General features: G+C 36.2%; 1 protein-coding gene across 4 annotated transcripts in view; it reads left to right on the top strand.

Annotated features, from left to right (window-relative positions):
• Positions 1 to 2730: 2730 nt before the first annotated feature.
• Positions 2731 to 22696, top strand: part of ets1 (ETS proto-oncogene 1, transcription factor) — a 63243-nt gene continuing 43277 nt past the window's right edge. For 3 of the 4 annotated variants that reach the window (XM_089135269.1, XM_039647512.2, XM_039647510.2), the window contains exons 1-3: positions 2732 to 2872; positions 5518 to 5615; positions 16362 to 16503. In XM_089135269.1, coding sequence (XP_088991395.1) covers positions 5547 to 5615; positions 16362 to 16503 — 211 coding nt within the window. In that variant the 5' untranslated portion in view covers positions 2732 to 2872; positions 5518 to 5546. Of the gene's footprint in view, positions 2873 to 5517; positions 5616 to 16361; positions 16504 to 22696 lie in introns of all 4 variants that reach the window. The other variant, XM_039647511.2, reaches the window with a different exon arrangement.

The following is a 22696-nucleotide window of genomic DNA, read 5'->3' as shown; positions in this document are numbered from 1 at the left end:
GTTAATTCGATGAGCAAAATCAACGTTGTTTCAATGTCATGAGAGACGTCGTTTCCACGTTGATTCAATGTCAGTTTGCTGTCTGGGTAAATAATGGTAAAACAAACAACATAATTAATCATGGTAAAACATGCAAGCAACATACTAAAACATGCTAGCAACATACTAAATCATGGTAAAACATGTTAGCAACATTGCTAAAACATCAATGTGTTAAAACATGCTAGCAACATGCTAAATCACGCTAACAACATTCTAAATCATGCTAGCAAAGTGTTAAACATGTTAGCAACACACTAAATAATGGTAAATCATGTTAGCAACATATTAAATCATGCAACATGCTAAAACATATCAATGTGTTAAAACATGTTAGCAAAAAGTTAAATCATGCTAGCAAAGCGTTAAAACATGTTAGCAACATTCTAAATCATGACATGCTAGCATCATGCTTAAACATGTCAATATGTTAAAACATGCTAGCAACATGCTAAATAATGCTAGCAACATTCTAAATCATGCCAGAAAAGTGTTAAAACATGTTAGCAACATACTAAATCATGGTGCTAACAACATGCTAAAACATGCTCGCAACACACTAAATCATGCTAGCAACATGCTAAAACATAACAATGTGTTAACATGCTCACAACATGCTTAATCACATACTAAAACATGGTAGCTAAATAATGCCAGACACAAACTAACCTTGCAGTATAATATTTTAAGAAGCTTATTTCAAACTGTCTCGACGAACTAGTGAAGTAAAACTCAAATTGAAAAGTTAAAAGTTAATAAAAACCATGAAGACAAAAAAGGGACATAAATCACAAAATAAAAATGACTGAAACTTAATCAAAAAAGAAAACTCAAAGCTATTAATAGGACTGTAATAGTACCTCACTGATGCCAAAATAACTCGTGCACATAACAAACACACAGATGTGATTACACAACTGTCACTTCTGAGTAAATATGCTGTTGTTTCAAACAAGGCCACATCAGATCATAAAGAGGACAATCCACGCTTTCTGTATTCTGTCACACACAGGTGGAGTCTTTCTCCAATACACACATGTATATACACAAACACACACAGGTCACGGCCACCCAGGCCTCATCATTTTTTTATTTTTTTTTTGTTCATCTGGTCAAAGCAATGCAGCTGTATTTAGGAACCAGGCACGATAAATAGCCTCTTTTCTCCTATCCAAAAGTCATCCTCACTCAGCAGCACTTCATCGCTCGGGCCTGAACTGGCTTCCTCCCACCAGCAGCATAAAGAGGGACCTTGGACAGTGTGTCCAAACAAAACCGCTCCCTAAACCTCTCCCTGCCTCTCAACCTGCTGGACGGACGTGACCGGAGGAAATCCACTCATTGTGACCCCCGGCCGTCTCTCTCTTCCCTTTCCTCTCTATATGGACATTTTCCTCCACACCGTCCCCAGATCAGCGCAGGCACTGGCGCACGAACTGGGACGAGTCATTCGCTCCGCTTCCTCTTGAACCTTTGTTACGCCGTCAAGCCCGGGAAGAGCTTGTGTGAATAACTAATGAATACACTAACAGCTCAAATCATGTGTGTAAAACATAAACAGCTGCTGCTTTTAAATAGTTTGTTTGTAATTTCAACTTGAATTACATTAAACTGACTTTGGTGAGTATAGCTTAAATTTACTCATTTTGATGAATTAAAGCAATGTAATGTTGTCATACAAGTAAAATGTGACTAAAGTTGTTTCTACACTTTGTCAAAAGTATCTTGTAGAAAAATATTAGGACTTTTGCTAATTTATTTTTAAGGTGATGTAGTTGCACGTCAGCCATTACTCTATACATAAATAGTTAATAAATAGTACTTTTTTGAGTATATATATATATATATATATATATATATATATATACAAACTGTATTGTACACTCTAAAAATGCTGGGTTGTTTCAACCCAACTTTGGGTCAAATATGGACAAACCCAGCTCATAAATTTTCACATTACATTTTAACACAACATTTGGGTTTGTCCATATTTGACCCAACGTATATATAGTAATATATATTTACTACTGTAAAAAAAATGCTGGGTTGTTTTAACCCAATTTTGGGTCAAATATGGACAAACCCAAACATTGGGTTAAAAATACCCAGCATTTTTAGAGTGTAATAAAATATGTAGTCCTTATTATTATTTTACTCGAAGACATACAAAAACACTGACATAATTACATATGAACTTGACAAATTTACAAGGAAAGTTTGAAACTATATATATTTTTATAACTATATAAAAAAATATTTTCATGATTTGTAATCATAACATTTTTTTCTTTTGTCAAATCAACTTAGATAATTTATATAGTTCAGATAACATAATATTTTGAGTTTCTGGTGATTAAATTAATCTTCATTGTATTAACTCATTTTTTTTTTCCCATTTCAATGAACTTAAAATTTTAAGGCAACCAGGTTACTTATTTTTTAAGTTAAACCAACAATATTTTTTTATTTATTTAATTTTTTTTGCAGTGTTTACACTTTTTAGGCAGTTGACTAAAAATATCACTTAAAACATTCATTAATGTCTTTTATTTTTGTGAATCTGAATATGACAATTTTGACAAAAAAAAAAAAAATCTCAAGTCAATACTCCCATAAGCATTGTTCCCTTCTACAGTCTTGCTCCTCACATCAATCGCTGGACACTTGTTTGATGTGGTGAAGTCCTGCATGTTTTGGATAGGAGCGCAGACAGTGATTGGAGAGGGTGGGACTCCAGCAAGTGCGCTTTATCCTTCCTCTCCAAACACGAGCCAGGTACACACCGATCTGACAGCCCACCGCAGACAGCCTTCAGCGATTCCAACGAATAACGGTAAGACTAAAGTCTGCTTAATTCCTCTACTGGTGTTTTGTTGTTGTCTAATGGGTTTATAGTACAGTTTCTGCGCGCGTAAAACACTCGTGCGCTTCGCTCTCAACTTGCGTTTTGGATCAGGATGAATCCCGCCGTTCTTCTCAAAGCTCAAAACTCACACTGTGGGAAATCTGAAAGTGACGTTTTGATAACAATAACAGTCTTTAAATCTGAGAAAAGTTTTTATTTTACGTTTTACAACTTTATCACTTCTAATGTGACGTTTAATGTTTGTCTTTGTAAACTGTGTGAAGAAAAAGGGAAGATGTTTTTCAATTTTACAATCTGTTTTCTGTATGTTCTTAAAATCACATGAATTTACATAGTTTGTAGGCTACTAACGCAGAAAAGCACATGCAATATTAAAAACTAAAGTTAGATTCTGTTCTATGTTTGCTGTTTTGAATAGTGATATTAAATAAGAGACTGTTGTGTTGACCTCGGGAAGATCAATCTGTGACTGTCAACTCAACCTTTGACTGAGAGTCACATCAGTTGCCACACTCTCTAAGCACTTCAAGATGTTCACTCTCTCTCTTACACACACACACACACTGCTGTTTGAGGTGAATCTTCAGTTGTTGGCCAGCTTGTCCATGTGTGCATCATGAACTGCCTTCAGAAACTGAACCCTCACAGCTGGGCTCCAGCTCCTGCTAATGCCCAGTTACTCCAGTAAAACAGTGTAAAGCGGTGGCCGTCAGAGGACACTGACAGCGTGAGAGGGGCGGGGGAACAAGAGACACACAACAGGCACTGGACTGTCTCTGAAGAGGTCAATCTTTAGCATTGCTATACAATTTAGTGACTTTGCCATGCTAAAAAAGCGACTTTTTTGACTGATCTGTAGTCAGATCACTATATCATACTCTTGTTGTCTGAGAGAAAATATGTAAATGATGATATACCCTATATTAGAGTAAAATACAGTATGTGAGCATAGATTAGGAGAGAAAACAAATGTAAAGTGCAGAGTTAGTGCATCTACTGACATTTGACAATTTTTTGAGCAGCTACTTTCCATTAAAAGTGGTGGCAACACTAGATGTTATTATTATTATTTATTACTATATATTGAAAATTAATCCTTCCATATCTGGCTGTTTTAATATTTTCAGCTGATAACCTGCTTGGCGATGAACTAGATCTATTCTGTTTTCAAAATTAATATTTAGGCTACTCTGTAAAAAGTCAAACCGCAATTTTTACGGTAAAAAACGGCAGCTGTGGTTACCAGCACTCTACCGTCAAAAATTACAGTAGCAGCGTTATTGGTTTTACAGACTTAACTTTTTACAGTAATTAACCGTATTTCATTATCTGATAAAATGTTAATTAACCAGAATATTAAAGTCTTGATTTGTGTTTTGTACCGTTGTAATACACTGACAACCAACAATCATTACTGCAGTTATGAGATCCACATGATAATTAATAGTTCAGCAGTTCTTCCACAAGAAGGTTAATACATATACAGAAGCTGCACAGTATCATTCACACAAACATCATGGTAACACACATAAAAAATGCAATAAACATTAATTTAACAACGTTAAATGTAACATAAAACCCTAATGTACAAAAAAAAAGAAGAAAATTATGAGGGACCATAGTTATTTCAACAAATTCATGAAATGTGAAGTGTCACACAGGGAATTGTGTTTTTTCACTGTAAATTATACAATGAGTTGTTCTTTTTCACTTTCAAAAACTACATTTAGTGGTATTTTACAGTAAAATTACATTAAATGTACCATGAGGGATCTATTACAGTTCTTTACCGTATAAAGTACGGAAACTTTCTGTTAACAGTTTTGCACTGTAGCATTTTTTACCGTTAAAATTAAGATTATATTGTTTTATTTTGTCTGATATTTGTCCGATGTCCAATTTCTTTTTTTAGAGTAAACTAAAACAGATTACAGGTGTGTCCTACAGGTGAGTATACAATAATGTTTTCTGTTAGGGTTAGGTTATAGTACTATATTTAAATTAGGGCTTTCAAACGATTAATCGCAATTAATCGTATCCAAAATAAAAGTTTGTGTTTATTATATATACGTTTTACTTATATATATATATATATATATATATATATATATATATATATATATATACATGCTTGTATATATTTAAGACATATTTTCATGTATACTGTATATTTTATATATAAATTATGTATTTTTTTCTTAAATATACATGCATGTGTGTGTGTAAAATAATTATACACAGTGCAGCCACATATATTATGTAAACACAAACTTTTAACTGAACAATTGCACAATCACTCAGTGTTTCCTTCTGCAGTCATATAAATATAAAACGTATGATGACTCTGCTTTGATTCATCTGATCACCACCCAGTCCAGTTGATTAAGCAACATAACATTGCAATAGATTAACGCTCTATCGCTTCTTCGCCATCAGTTCCCGCCCTTCTGCTGCGTTCGGGTCACCTCGTGTCGTTTATATGTTTGAGTGGCAGGTTATTACTGATCCAGGTTAAGCGCACGCCTGGCGGAGGCTTGTCTCTTGGATAAACAGTGTCTGATGGATTGAGGTCTGTGCCCTCTCGTGTGCTCATGTGTGTGTCTTGTCCGCAGGCCTCCATCACTGCAGATCCAGCTCTAGGATGAGTTACTACTTGGATCCAGTTTCCTCCTGTCAGGCTCTTCACCCGCCTGACTGTCTGGGTGTAATGGTAAGACCCCTCACCTTTCTCCATAAATCAGCCCTGTTTGGCCTGAGCTGCCCACACCAGCCATGTGTGTAAGCAAGTGAACACACACCTCTGTTTGAACGACTGCTTGACTCAACAAAAACCCACAATCTGTTTGCATGATATTCAGTTCCTGTTATTTGAATGTATTTATGCCAAATGTTGGTTAATACAAACATTCATTCCTACTCGTTCCTCATTTCTTTAGTTTATAGTGATCCGAAAAAGAAGTATATTTCAAGTTCATTTTATGTAGTATACTTAAGTAATGTTCAAGTATATTTTTAAGTATACATTATGTAGTAAGTATACTAATGTCACTATGTACTAGTAGTAAACTTGTAAGTGTACTATTTTAATATCGCTTGGGACTAAATTGGCCCACTTTTAGTACATAAAAAAGTGTAACAGTAAGTGCACAACTAGTTCATAAGTATCTCATGTGTACTGCAAGTGAATTTATGGGTATACTAGTAGTTTAATTTTTAACTGTTATACAAGTACTTTGAATACTTAATTATACGTTTAAGTATTTCTGGATCAAAAGATTGAGTACAAGAACAGGACAAATATACTTGCTTTTCTCTCAGTATAAGTCAACACTTAAGTGTAATTTGAAGTATATTTCGGAGAAGTACATATATACTTCTGAGAAGTACAGGAAAAATAAACTAAAAGTATACTTTCTTATTTTTAGTTTAAAAGAAGTATACTAATGGCACACTTGAATAAACTTCTTTTTTCATGAGGGTTACAATGGAAGTGAATGGGGTAATTCACACGCATACTTGGCCAAATATTTAAAATTTGACTTATTTTTGGATAAAATGACGTGCAATTTTAAACCTTGAAACTGTAGAAAATATATTAAGGAAACAAATAAAATTTAAATAGTTTTACAGCTGAAATAATATGTTTAGTAAGTATTAATTTAATTTTCAAAGACGTACGCTTACATGTTTTTCCTTTGAGTTTTCCGCATACAGAAATCCAGGATCCACTAAAAACACTAAAAATGCTGCATTCTGCTGCCAGGCCATGAGATGGCGATTGAAACACTATAGAGATCTTCAGAGATTCGCGGTTTTGTTGTTTTACGCGGAGACCGTTTTCAAAAACTTGCACTTTGAAATCCGTTTTTCAAAAGTTTGCGTTTTCAGGCACCCAAAACGGCATCATCGTGTCTACGAACGGCCAAAACGTGTTACATTTTTTATGTTTTTAGTTGAAAATGATGTTGTGTAAGCCTATGTTTAAGCAATTAAATCATCCAAAAACTATCACCACACTCTTAAAAATGCTGGGTTGTTTCAACCCAAATATGGACAAACCCAAATGTTGGGTTAAAAATGTAATTTAAAAAATTACATTTGAAAGTGAAAGTTGATGTTTTGGGGTTCACATTTTTAATTACATTTTTAACCCAACATTTGGGTTTGTCCATATTTGACCCAAATTTGGGTTAAAACAGCCAAATATGTCTCTGTAACACACATCGTGTATTGTCGTGTAATTTATACGCGGAAATGAGTTTTTACGTACACATGAGACGCTGTTTTTGATACGTGCATTTGATACGCAGTTCACACCCACCCCACACCACCAATTCTACTCAAACATATTATACACACAGACCCCACACCTAAACCTATACTAACCAACCAATGCGTATCATACGCACGTAAAAACTCACTTTAGTGTATAAATTGCACGACAATACACATGCGTGTTACAAAGACGTATTTAGTGTGATCTGGTTGGTTAAAACAACCCAACGTCGTTTAGAGTGCATTCAATTCCATTTTAACTGCATATATGTAATCTTTATTTTTTGTTTTGTTAGGGTTAGGGTTAGGGCATGGATACATTTTTTTGTTTGTTTTTTGGTGTAATCAATGCCACTATTTTGTCGATTGAGCTTAATGGAGTGGTTCACTTTAAAAAAAAAAAAACGTTTGCTGATAATTTACTCACCCTCATGTCATCCAAGATGTCCATGTCTTTCTTTCTTCAGTCGAAAAGAAATTAAGGTTTTTGATGAAAACATTCCAGCATTTTTCTCCATATAATGGACTTCAATGGGAACCAAACGGTTCAAGGTTCAAACGTCAGTTTCAGTGCAAACTGTTCAAAGGGCTTTAAACGATTCCAGCCAATGAATAAGGGTCTTATCAAGCGAAACGATCACTCATTTCAAAAATAAATAAAAAAAAGTTTAAGTTTTATAAGCACAAATGCTCACCTTGTTATCAAAATGAACAAGATAAGACCCTTATTCATCGTCTGGAATGGTTTAAAACCCTTTGAACAGTTTGCACTGAAACTCTCATTTGGACCTTGAACCGTTTGGTTCCCCACTGAAATCCATTATATGAAGAAAATCCTTAATTCTTAATTTCTTTTCGACTGACGAAAGAAAGACGTGGACATCTTGGATGACATGGGGGTGAGTAAATTATCAGCAAAAGTTTTTCATTAAAGTTTAATGATAAAAGTTATCATTAAAAGTTTTAAAGTGAACTACGTTCAACATGTACTGACAATCCCATTACATGTTCATTTTTCAATTAAATCAGACAGCTCATTTAAAGCATGTCTTTATTTTATGCCTTAAGTCACAAGAGTGATATTCTAGCCCTGTCACTTCCAAGGCTTCCGTATGCATTAGCCTGAGCCGATGCAAAAGCAGCACACAGGTGAATAGCAAAGCTATTAAATGAATGTGAACCCAGGGGTGACACCAAATCGACCCCTGACGCTGAACATTGTTTGAACACAGTACGCTGCGCGCGGCTCGAGAGCTACGGGCTTCTCTCGATGAGAAAATTTGAATAAATGCACAATACACAAGGTGAAAGAAGAATTAGTATGGGAATGCTTAAAGGGAAAAACATTTACCTCCTTTTAACCCCCATCCACCCCGTCTAGGGGTTAGCCGGGTCAAGGTAGTTTGTTGGGCGCTTGTAAAAAGGGAACGTTTTAACAGTCCTGGCGACGAGTCAGACGGGGCATATTGGGATTCTGCGCAGGTGAGTGCAGAATCAAAGGTGTCTAATAAAGATTCAGGGAGGACATTCAGCCATCAGTATGCACAGACAGGGCTGTTAGTCTTTGAGCCGGAAAGGGTCGCATGCTAATCCACAGCGACTCTGCGTTCAGCTAATCTGCTCAGGTGGCCTCGTGGCTTTTGAAATCGAGACGCTTGTCTCCCTCTGTGGTCAAAGGCTACGCGGAGGGGGCTTCCCTCCCGGTTCATTCATTTACATGCGCCGAAGAAGAAAAGACATTCTCTGATCTCATCTCGCCGCCTCCACCCCTCTCTCTCGCTCACCAAGAACCCGAGGAAGACGGACACATATTGTTTGTGTCATTAGCACTGCGGTCTAAAAGAACATGATTGTCTTGTGTTATCGTTTCTGCTCAAGTGTCTGTTAACACGACACACTTAATTTGTTTTGAGAGCCTTCTATAAAAATCCACTTCATCACGGGATCCACTCTTCCGCTCAGGCGTGCCACATTTGCATTCGGGTTCTGTGGGTTGCAACGCACATTGTAAAAATAATGAGTTTCCTCTGGGATTGGGAACTGCATCCAAAAAGCGTGCAAAAATCAATCAATCAATCAATAATAATAATACAATTCAGAAATAAATAGTGTTTCTTTTACTTGCATGTGCATACTTTCACTGAAAAGGATGGAACACTTTACTAAAATACTGCATCGATCCTACCACTACTGCATCTATAGTGCGAAACAGACCGAACAACCGAGTCCGATTCCGATTCAGATTCAGATCAGTCAGTTCTTTAAGTCTGAATGACTTTCCTTTCTCACACCAACAGCATGACCTTGCATGTGCATTCTTTCACTAAAACGCAACCAACCAATTCGTACAATTGGTCTAAACCCCAGTGAAAGGTGGGTTTAGGGGCGGGGCCACATTCGTACGAATTCATACGAATTAGCCACCTCGTAAAATACGTACGAATTAGAGCCCGACCGATAAAGGATTTTGAAGGCCGATACCGATACAAGTATTTTTGGGTTTTAAAATCCGATATTCCGATATATCGGCCAATATTTTTTTTTATTAAATATTGTTGGATTTCACACACGTGTAAAAGAAAAGCTAACTTTTCTGCACAAGATACGTTTAATACTTTTTCTCTATGTCTAAATGTTCACTCCTCGCAAGTATAACTTACATTTTACAATGCAGGGACTGTAACTAGAGATATGCTAGTTATAAATACAGTAATCGTTAATTTATTTAGGCAGAAAAAGTTCATTGTTGTTTCCAAGCTCGTTAATGTTAACGTTAGCGGTCTTCCACTGATGATAGTGGCATTAGCTACGTAGCTTTGTGGTTAGATAGTCTATGATGAGCCAGAATTTAGCAATAGATAACATCATACTGCAAATTGTAAAACATACATTTTCAATATAACAGGCCAAGGAGAGATGATTAAAGCGTGGTTTGTCCTTTTTTATTTTATTTTTTAAATATTCATTTATCGGCCATTATAACTGCCGATACCGATATTTTGGAAAACGCATAATATCGGCGATATATCGGTCTGGCTCTAGTACGAATTGCCGTGAGAATGGTAAGACTTACGCAAACAACTGCATAAGTACACCGAAATTACGAAGATTGTTTCTGTAATTATAGCGTACATCCGTTTAGGTATAAGGGAACAACAGGTTAAGTTTTGGGCAATAAAACCGATATACATCCTGCAAATAACTTTTACGGTGTATGTTTCTGTAATTAAAATGTACCTCCGTGTAGGTATAAGGGAACACATAATCCTACGTTTCTTTTAGTATAAAGGGATAACAAGCAGTTATACAAGCAAATTATTTATCATGTAATTATTTTACATTTTATTTTATGGTTTTCTCACCCCCATGTCATCCGAGATGTCCATGTCTTTCTTTTTTCAGTCGAAAAGAAATTAAAGTTTTTGATGAAAACATTCCAGGATTTTCATTGGGAACCAAACGGTTCAAGGTTCAAATGAGTTTCAGTGCAAACTGTTCAAAGGGCTTTAAACGACACCAGACAATGAATAAGGGTCTTATCTAGGACCCTTTGAGTCATAACTCGAAAAAAGATTCGTTCATTTTGAGAGTTTGAACAGAGTCACGATGCTCATCATTGAACAGAGCAAGGCGAGTATTTGTGCTTATAAAACTTAAACTTTTTTTATTTATTTTTTAAATGAGTGATCGTTTCACTTGATAAGACCCTTATTCATCGTCTGGAATCGTTTAAAGCACTTTGAAGCTGCACTGAAACTCTCATTTGGACCTTGAACCATTTGGTTCCCATTGAAGTCCATTATATGGAGAAAATCCTGGAATGTTTTCATCAAAAACCTTAATTTCTTTTCGACTGAATAAAGAAAGACATGGACATCTTGGATGACATTGGGGTGAGTAAATTAACAGCGAAAGTTTTTTTTAAAAGTTTAGTGAACTACTCCTTTAAGGCAAAATTATTAGATTGCTTTCAATGCTGCCTCTAAAAGTTTTGAGTACCAAACTGTTTATGCCTTAGAAAGTTCTAAATGAACAACTGTTAATGGATCTGATAAAGAATCTGAATCATTATGGAATCAGAACCACAATCACCAAATGATTTCCTATTCCCATCCTTAGTTTTCTCCTTGTGCAACTTTCATTATCTGATTTAGCTGTTATTGGGGGCAGGGGTGGCATTGCCCTTTGTCTCCCTCCTGTTCCCCATAAATCCTACAGCCGTCCTCCCGGCTTCCTCAACCATCGCCTATATCTCTCTCCGCTCTCGACTCCTCGTCTCCAGTCCCCGTGACTCCAGCGATGGACTCTCAGACAGAGTAACCCTGATCCCCTCCAGCCCCCCGCCAATCCTCCAGGAGCACAGCTCTATAAAGCAGGTCTCGGCTGATAACCTCAGTCTTGCCTGAACAGCAGCTTTATCAGATGAGCAGTCCGTCAGGCTGTGGCGCTTCCACTCACTAATGACCGGAGACTCAGAGACTGCTATTGAAGAGCTAGTGGACATACTTTCTCGTTCTTCGAAACTCATGGGAACTTTTATGCATCTCTTATGCTTGAAGATTTAGAAAATGAAATTTATCTGGACTTATTTTAAGTAAATGTGGTTCAAAATGATCAGAAAAGCAGCATTGAAGTATCAAAAAAGGGGTTATATTATGAAAAGATTGAAATTTTTGTGGTTGTTCATTGAAAATCTTGACGTCATGAGCTGAACGAATCATTATTTTATTTCTTGGTAACACTTTACAATACGGGTGCACTAATATGCATGTATATAATTAATATGTAGTTCATGCTTAACTAATTCACAAATAATCATGAGTTAATGTATAACTCATGAAGAACTAAACCATTAATTGATGATTACTGCATCAGGAACTAATAAAGAGTCTATATGATTAATAGATTAAGTAATAGATGAATTGATATTAATTCAATGTGTCATTGTGTATTAATTCCCTACTAACATATTTTATTAACTAATAGTGTAAATTAATGTGTTAATTACCACAATTAGTCAAAGCTATGCACTTCAACTTCCAGTTGTCTGCTTTAATTAATCATTAGCTAATGATTTGCAAAGGCATCATTATGCTATGACTTTACTTGATGGGGCACATCATTATTAACTAGTCATTTAGTAATTTGCACATGAATTTGCACTAACAATGAATTAATTAACCATGTATTAATGCTAATTAGTGTACCTGTCATATTATCTGGAAGTTGAAATACAAGGCTTTTGGCTCATTCTGGTAATTAACATATTAATTAACAGTATTAGTTAAAAAATGAGTTATTATGGATTTGATCCACAATTACATATTTAATTTATAACAATTCATGTATGAACTAATACATTAACCTTACAGACTCTTAATTAGTTCCTAATGTGGTAATCATCAATGAATAGCTTAGATAATCATTAGTTACACATTAATTTAGTATTATCTGTGTATTAGTTATTAGTGCACCCTTATTGTAAAGTGTTACCGACTAAATAAAAATTGAGTTAATACACTGCATTTAAAAATACACGATTATTAATGAATGAATGTTGGTCTATCGTATGACTTTAAATATTTTTTTAAGTATGCTGCAATATATTCAAAACTCCTGTCTCTTTAACACTTTAATTTAAGGTGAAATGTTTTGTACATGTAAAAATTATGCATATTTACAACTATAACTAACCCTACAACAGTAACTAACCCTAAACGAAACTCTAACTGTATAACTCAATGTAACCACGTCACCTTAAAATAGTGTTACTTCATACTCAGATTATTGTGATTTAAAACAATTTTCGCTCAGAAATTGTAGTAAATTTCACAAATAATTACTAAGAAACAGCATGAAATAAAACAATTATTCGTAGATTTTGGATTTTATAAGTGTTATGTTTAATTTTTTGGGCTGTCAAACGATTAATGGTGATTAATCGCATCCAAAATAAAAGTTTGTGTTTACATAATATATGTGGGTGCACTGTGTATAATTATTTTGTATATATATAAATGCAGACACATGCAAGTATATTTAAGAAAAAAATAGTATTCATATATAAAATATTTATTTATATATAATATAAATTATATATATAAATCTATATACAGTATATATATGAAAATATTTCTTAAATATATACAAGCATATATAAAATAATTATACATAGTGCACCCACACATATTATGTAAACACAAACTTTTATTTTGGATGCGATTAATCGCGATTAATCGTTTGACAGGCCTAGTAATTTTTAGTTATTTTGAGCTTTAAAAAATGTTCGGACACATGCTGTATCTTTAATTTTACAGTCACATATAAACAGATGCTCTAAACGAACTATGGCACCTGTGGCAGAACACACGTCAAATCGCTATTTGCACCGCAACCAGTCATGCTGAACACTTTGGTCTTGATAAATCATATCAAAGAGAGCTTGCAGCTTCATTGGAATGGAAACCTCTCTTATATGCAGACAGATAACATTTCAGACAGATAAATCTAGAGCAGACGTATGCGCTTGCCCTGCATTAATGCTGATTTATTCACCACAAAGATGCTTTAGATATACCGATACCAGTTAACCTGTTCCTGTACCCAGCAGCTCACAACATGAATCAAAACACCACTAAAAATGGGACATGATTTTCGAGTCATGCGTGTGGCTCTAGATTGCATATCAGTTATCTAAAGGAGTGAACAAGAATGCAAAATAGTCTGAAGGTCCGTTATGCTTTGGTCACAAAAACCGCATTGTTTCGTCAATCTTAAACATTCTTTTCAAGAAGTTAACCGAGACTGTCAACAACCCAAGGACAATGACTATTTACTGTACACTCACAATCTTCTGCACAATTACATGTGATGGCATGTGCTTTAGGCCAAAGGAAGTTGATTTGCCTATTTCAATGGACCTTTGTGTAACAAATTGATTTGTATGAGGTATTTTCCCTTAGAATAGCCCGTATTCACAAAACATCCCGCAGACAAAGAACTGTTCAAGGTTGGCTGGATTTTTTTTTAGATTTTTTAGTGGTTAATACAATTACAACACATCAACATTTCACTTCTCCATGTTTACTGGCTTTTTTATTGGTATATTAAAGGCCAGAGTTGAAAGCTTGTTTCTGCCACTGAATAAAAATAAATAATAGCGACTTTTTATCTTGCGAGATATAAAGTCGCAATTCTGAGAAATAAAATCGCAATTGCGAGATATAAAGTCGCAATTGTGAGAAATAAAGTCGCAATTGTGAGAAAAAAAGACGGAATTGCGACTTTTTTTTCTCACAATTGCGAATTCACATCTCGCAATTCTGACTTTATAAAATAATTGCGAGTTTATATCTCGAAATTCTGACATCTTTTCTCAGAATTGTGAGATATAAACTCGCAATTGCGAGTTATCAGGCCAATTCTAAAGAGGAAAAATGAACTTTCCCCCTCAGAATAGTTTATTTACTTTTTTATCATGCATTTCTGACTTTATAACATGAAATTGCGACTTTATATCTCGCAATTCTGACTTTATAACACCCAATTCTGACTTTATAACACCCAATTCTGACTTTTATATCTCACAACTCTGACTTTATATCTCTCAATTCTGATTTTATATCACACAATTCTGACTTTATATCTTGCAATTCTGACTATATCTCGCAATTCTGACTTTATATCTCACAACTCTGACTTTATATCACACAATTGCAACTTTATATCTCGCAATTCTGATTTTATATCACGCAATTCTGATTTTATATCACGCAATTCTGACTTTATATCTCACAATTCTAACTATATCTCGCAATTCTGATTTTATATCACACAATTCTGACTTTATATCTTGCAATTCTGACTATATCTCGCAATTCTGACTTTATATCTCTCAACTCTGACTTTATATCTCTCAATTCTGATTTTATATCTCACAACTCTGACTTTATATCTCTCAATTCTGACTTTATATCTCTCAATTCTGATTTTATATCACGCAATTCTGACTTCATATCTCACAATTCTGACTATATCTCGCAATTCTGACTTTATATCTCACAACTCTGACTTTATATCACACAATTGCAACTTTATATCTCGCATTTCTGACTTTATATCTCGCAATTCTGACTTTAAATCTCGCAATTCTTACTTTAAATCTCGCAATTCTGACTTTATATCTCACAACTCTGACTTAATATCATGCAATTGCGACTTTATATCTCGCATTTCTGACTTTATATCTCGCAATTCTGACTTTAAATCTTGCAATTCTGACTTCATAAAGTGCAATTGTGACTTTATATCTCGCATTTCTGACTTTATAACACGCAATTCTGATTTTATATCTCGCAATTCTGAGAAATAAAGTCAGAATTGTGTGATATAAAGTTTTTTATTTTTTTATTCTGTGGCGAAAACAAGCTTCCAGAGAAAGGCCATACTTTCTGTAAATCAGAAAACTTTGATTAATATTTTATTTTTGACTCATAAATAATCAGTGAGTGTGTCATGAGAAATCAATCTTTCCTCTGAGATAAAAGATCTTGATGCACAATGAAAACATGCAAAATGAAAGAAAAGTGGTTGACTTTGTTTTAGGAAAATGTAATCATTACAATCTTTAACTGTTGATGCGCCAGCACAGATTGTTACATGTTATTGAAGAAAAGGGCATTTGAACACTATATAGGAGCTGACAGAAAACCCTACAGCCTACATTTACATATGCAAATGTTTCTTAGAAGATACTGTACGTCACTAACATTATAAGAGGACTTCAGGAAAATCCAAAGCTAAACAAAATGTGATATGACCCTAATAAGGAACCGGTTGACTCAGCAGTTGTCTCGTCTGACTTCCCCTTCTCCTGGCCTGACGTCAGAGTCCCACCGAGATCAAAAGAGTGAAAATGCTTCTCAAGCGCTTTGCCTCGACAGAAACTCAATCTGCCTCAGGCCACACAGGGAATTTCATATGTTAAAATCTTTGCTGATCACCGGTCATGAATGAAACCCCTTGAAAGACAAGAGAGCCTTGATGGGCAAAAAAAGTAGTATTTGCATCCCTTTTCTGCGCTTGAAGTGCTGCAAAGTTAATCTCTGTGGCTTTCCCAATAAAAACGAGCATGCCAGCTGTATTGTTTGCCCAGGAGTGTTTGTCTGTTTCGTCTCTATAGAGGACGAGTGGAGGGATGGCGGTGTCTCTGGTCCCTCATACCCAGTCTCCTGCAGTTTTCCACCCAGCTCCACCCAGACCCCTGTACGGCCAGCACGTCCCCCTGCAGGAGGTGCCCACCGGACCCGAATACTGCCATAACGGTACGAGACCAGAATCTTATTAACATCATCATCTCTGTTATTCAATTGATATACAAGTAATAGAACAGATTTATATTCTTAGAAAATAGTTTTGTTTTGAACAAATGCTGTTCTTTTTAACATTTTATTCATCAATGTGTCCTGAAAAAAGCATCACAGGTTTCAAATAAATATTAAGCAGCTCGACTGTTTCCGACATTTTTCGAATCTGCATATTAGAGTGATTTCTGAAGGATCATGTGACACTGAAGACTGGAGTAATGATGCTGAAAATTCAGCTTTGCATCACAGATATACATTTTATTTTAAATTATATTCAGATATTTTAAATTGTAATAATATTTCACAATATTACTGTTTTTTATCTGTGTTTTTGATAAAATAAATTCAGGGTTGATGAGCATAACACTGTAAAAAAATATTGATGGTTTAACTTAAAAAAATAAGTAACCTGGTTGTCTTAAAATTTGAAGTTCATTGAACTGGAAAAAGTGAGTTAATACAATGAAGGAGATTAATTTAACCATCAGAAACTCAAAATTATATGCTATCTGAACTAAATAAATTATTTAAGTTGATTTGACAAAAGAAAAAATGTTGTGATAACTACACTGTAAAAAAATGTAGTTGGTTTAACTTAAAAAAGTAAGTAACCTGGGTTGCCTTAAAATTTTAAGTTGATTGAACTGGAAAAAGTGAGTTAATACAATGTAGTAGATTAATTTAACCATCAGAAACTCAAAATAATAAGTTATCTCAACTAAATAAATTATTATAAAGTTGATTTGAAAAAATAAAATATGTTGTGATAACAAATCTTGAAAATATTTTTTACAGTGAAGAGGCTTTTTTGAAAAACATTAAAAATAGTAAATAAAAAATATATATATATATGTTCAATTATTATTGTTTTTTATTAATTATATAATAATAATTAATTAAAACAAATATTTAAATTAACTATTATTTAATTATATTATCTTCTATGCACAATTCACATGCACATGTGATTTCCAAATTTAAAAAGAGGTCTTATTATATAATTGCTCAACTTGGCTGACATCACAAACATCCCTCTCTATTGGTCCAGTCAATTCCTGATCGCTAAAATCATTCCATTGAACACTTTATCTCATAGAAAATCCTGTTTCACTGTACAGTAAAAGATTTGAGAAGTGAACTGTGAATTGTAAAGTGACTGCGGCATGTCTCAGAATGAGGTCAATGCACTCTTGACACAATATAAAGTTTGACGACTGTTTGGCGTAAAACAGATCTTTGTGTGTGCAACTGTGCAACGTGCATGTGCGCGCAAACACACACTTCAATTTTTGAGGAGGAGGAAACTGAGGCATCTGGTAAAAGCATCTCTTTGGGGGTCAATGTCCCTGTCATCCCCCAGAGAACAATGTTTTCTCTGCCACACTCAGTGTGTGTGCGTGTGTGTTTGTGTGACGTTAGATGGGGGAGGTGACTGCATGCTCTGGATTTTTTTGTCCTGGACATTTTTTTTTAATGTTTATTCAAAATGAGTACATTCCTCCCAGTGTTTGACATCAGACTCCCTGCTTTTCAAAATGCTGGAAAAAGTGGCGACATGCACCATCTGTATATATATAAGTGTGTGTGTGTGTTAGGGTGGACACGGCAGTGGCACCAACTATCCGTTGACACCTCCCCAAACGGTACACAAGGCCACAAGGGTACAAGGGCGCAAGGGCTCAGTCGTTTTCCCAAGCCTCAGGGCCCCTCGGGGATCACGAGTGGGATCGGGCCGGGTCGGGTTTGATGGGATTTGCTGATGTTTGTTGCTGGAGACACTCACTAAAAGCCTCCAGCTTCAACTGAGTTTGTTGCACCATCATAAACAATGTCCACTGGAAAGAAACGACCCCTTGAACCTTTCCTCCGAGGTGATGCGTGTGAGGAGCGCTGTGAACGTTCTGATGTTTGGTGTTTTATTTAATCCGACGGCCCATGTGTTTAGAGAGTGTTTAGGAGGCTCCAGAGATGCCGTTTCTCGGCTGTTTCTTTAGTCATGGGTGAGGCACAGTGTAGTCAAGTCTAAACCAGTGAACGAGCCCGCCTGTGTGAGACGGTAACCTCAAAACACACTCTTGAACTGTCATCCAAGCCACCGCATGCAGAAACCGTTGGACTGCGACAGCTGTTAGTCAGACTGAAACCCTCGTCTGGAGCCGTTACTCTGACTTCTTACCTTGTACTTTCATCTGAAGTCATCAGGCGTGCATATATGAAAACAGTTGGAAAAATGCAAACTTTGTTTTGTTTTTAAAGAAAGGGTTGTTACTTTAATACACTTTTTGTTGGACCATATTAATCAGAACTTACGTTAAAGTATGATTTAGTTTCCCATAAATGCTTGTCAGTACATTGGCAGTATGTTTTAACCATATTTTAAAGTAGTGTTGTCAAAGTACCAACTTCGATACCAAGTTGGTACTGATTTTTTTTTTTTTTTTTTTTTTTTTTTTTTTAAATGGGTTGATACCAGCATTACCCTCTAGCATTTTGAGCGCTGTTGAAGTGATGGTCCTCACTGCAGAACACGAAATCCACCTTAAATATACCGAATCCTACCCATCTCCGCCCCTGATCCCTAACCCCACCCCTAATCCTACCCATCTCCGCCCCCTGATCCCTAACCCCACCCCTAATCCTACCCATCTCCGCCCCTGATCCCTAACCCCACCCCTAATCCTACCCATCTCCGCCCCTGTTCCCTAACCCCACCCCTAATCCTACCCATCTCCGCCCCTGATCCCTAACCCCACCCCTAATCCTACCCATCTCCGCCCCTGTTCCCTAACCCCACCCCTAATCCTACCCATCTCCGCCCCTGATCCCTAACCCCACCCCTAATCCTACCCATCTCCGCCCCTGATCCCTAACCCCACCCCTAATCCTACCCATCTCCGCCCCTGATCCCTAACCCCACCCCTAATCCTACCCATCTCCGCCCCTGATCCCTAACCCCACCCCTAATCCTACCCATCTCCGCCCCTGATCCCTAACCCCACCCCTAATCTGACCCATCTCCGCCCCCTGATCCCTAACCCCACCCCTAATCCTACCCATCTCCACCCCTGATCCCTAACCCCATCTTTAATCCGCGTTCGTGACTCTCCTGTTCGAACTCATTCATCAAAGTGAACAAATCTTTTCCTGAGTCAATTCGTTGATTTCGTTCGTTGAATGAACCAAATGACACGAAAAAAGATTCGTTCATTTTGATTAATGAGTTCGAACAGGAGAGTCACGAACGTGCGTCACATAACAGAGCAAATTGACCATTTGAGCTCATAAAACTTAAACTTTGTTACCATTTTTTTTTTTAAATGAGCGATCGTTTCGCTTAATAAGACCCATATTCATCGCCTGGTCTCGTTTAAAGCCCTTTGAACAATTTGCTGTTTGCACTGAAACTGTCTTTTGGACCTTGAACCGTTTGGTTCCCATTGAAGTCCATTATATGGAGAAAAATCCTGGAATGTTTTCATCAAAAACCTTAATTTCTTTTCGACTGAAGAAAGAATGACATTGATATCTTGGATGACACAGGGGTGAGTAAATTATCAGCAAAAGTTTTTTGAAAAGTAAACTACTTAAGCGTTACCTGTTGGTGTTTTGTCTCATTCCGTAGTTAGCCTATGTCTGTTTTTTCCATAATTTTCATGACAGCAAATATCTAGCAAGATGTGACCAAATGATATAATTTCCAATAAGAAAACGGACTAAAATTCTTTTCACTACATGATTTGGCTTTCCGGACGTCATTTTTTCCTCTGTCATATTTTTGTACGATCCAATCACATGCACCGACTTATATTTAATGAATCAGTGCCATATTGTTGCATATGAAGGTGTAATTTACTGCATGATTATTGCAGCAGCAGTCCGGCCTCTGGTTTCCAGGTGTGCCGTGTGACACGCGCGTGAACACATGTGTTCAGTCAGCTCCAGTGTAGCGCTCTTGTCCTGAATCTGGAGGCTTTCAGCGCAGGTGCAGACAGTTAAACCAGACTCGAGCTGTAAATACACATATGTGACCTGTATGTGGAGGGAGAAAACTTGTGTCAGTTTTCTGTTGCACCTCAAGTCCACCAAGAAGGAATTGCTTTTATTCATTGCTTTAGTAGACTTCTATTTAGCATGCACGCAACCATGTAACAAACAGAGTAGACTATTGCTCTGTACAGACCAGATGCGAATGATGCTTGTCAGAGAACACACAGTGTGCTTCCAAAGATAAGATATGCAACCATTATGCAATAACACTTTATTTTGATAGTCCACTTTAGACATTCCACTGACCATAAATCACTTTTAGTCATTAGAGTATTATTAGACTGTTTGTTTAATATATGCTAACACTTTATTTTGATGCTCCTCAACAGACTTTGCTACTGATCTTATTCTACTAACCCGATGTCGCATTTAAAGTTAATATATTTTAAATGCTGTAAGTTCAACTACATCAATGCAAACATGTGATGGGGTAATGAACTGGCTTTTTAAATTTTATCATAATGTTGTCTGAGGTCAATTTATGACGTTCGCTTGGTTTTTGCATTCAAAAACATCAAAATGAATAAGTAATCGTCTATTTTGTACCCAAGTTTTGAGCCTAGCTGAAAAACGCACGGTTTTTATGGGCGTCTCGCACTGAAGACTTGGAAGTAAACGCCCACTGCTGTGAGTGGATAACAGATTTGCATATTATAATGAGTTTCGACTCACCTGTCGATGCACTTGGGGGAAATTGTTTTGCAAACGTCCAATGTTGTAAAATGGCAACCGGAATGATTCGCCCGAGTCATTCCTGTCAGATCCAACATAGACGGCACTTTACTCTTAATCGGTCTGCAAATCCAGTCTTGTTTACAAAACAATCCTCAGTGAAATGAAGCGAACAGGCGGACGATGTTTTACCTCATCAGCTGGAACGTCATTAAAAATAAAGTTCATCCATGCAGTCCTATTGGAATCCAGAGGAAGCTTATGCAGCGACTGTCTTCTTCCACAATATTCTGTATTGCTCAGTAGCTCAATTCGGTTTATCACGAGGTAGGCATCTATGTTATTTAGCTATGCGTGTAATGCGCGAATCAGGGGCTAAAGTAGGCGTTGACCTTCTTCTGCGGGGATGGGGTTTTATCCTCTTTGACGTCATAGTTCCCCACTTTGAAAAACGAGTCGTTTGCTGAGCCTGGTGTCAATAAAAGCTTTTATTGGACTAAAAAGGGCGTTTTCAGTTCTGAAACTTACAGGATATTCCTATAATATGATGACCTCTTAGATGTCAAAAGCTCAAGGAAAATTGGATTTCTCAGTTCATCACCCCTTTAAATACATGGCCTTGACATGCAAGTTTCAATAGAAATGACTGTGTTAATATAACGAATATATATTTGTTTCCCATTAATGCTGGTCGGCACTTTATATAATATACAGTATATATATATATATATATATATATATATATATATATATATATATATATATATATCATTTAATATATATTTCATAAGACATAATATAAATAACTATGAAATTATACATACAGATTGCCTAAGCAGAGCTGAACCTAAGACGTTAAATGTGTTTCATAAAATGTATTTTATTATCATATTAAAGAAACAAAGAAAATGTGTTTTATTTAAAACAAACAAAAAAACACGTTTTCATGAAATTATTATAATTTAGTGTATGCTAATTTAGTACGCTTGCAAAAAACAAACGATAGCTTTGGACTGAACTCATTTGGTTTACAACCACTTCTCTAATTCAGACTTTGTTGATCAAGTTACACTGACACACAGAAAGACCTCTGACACAAATGTACCCGCATATAAATACACTTTCTCACAGTTCCATCCCTTAAAAGTGTGTGTGTGTGTGTGTGTGTGTGTGTGTGTGAGAGACAGCTGTGCTGTGCAGCTCTGGCTTACATTGTATATGATTTGACAACTGGACATTTGAATTTAGGAAAACACTGCAGGACTGATATTGAGAAGTAAGTGTGTGTGTGTGTGTGTCTACACGCATTGATGATGTTGTGTGGAAGCACCTTTCAGTGTGTGTGTGTGTGTGTGCACTAAGCCAGTATCTCTGTATATAGATGTGTGTGTTTGGGGGAGAGTGCTGTCTCTGATGAGGGGCACGTCCTCGT

This window comes from Pimephales promelas, chromosome 10 (genome assembly GCF_988280905.1).
Source record: "Pimephales promelas chromosome 10, fPimPro1.hap1.1, whole genome shotgun sequence".
Classification (NCBI taxonomy): Eukaryota; Metazoa; Chordata; class Actinopteri; order Cypriniformes; family Leuciscidae; genus Pimephales; species Pimephales promelas.
This window is presented reverse-complemented; position numbering and strand designations above follow the sequence as displayed.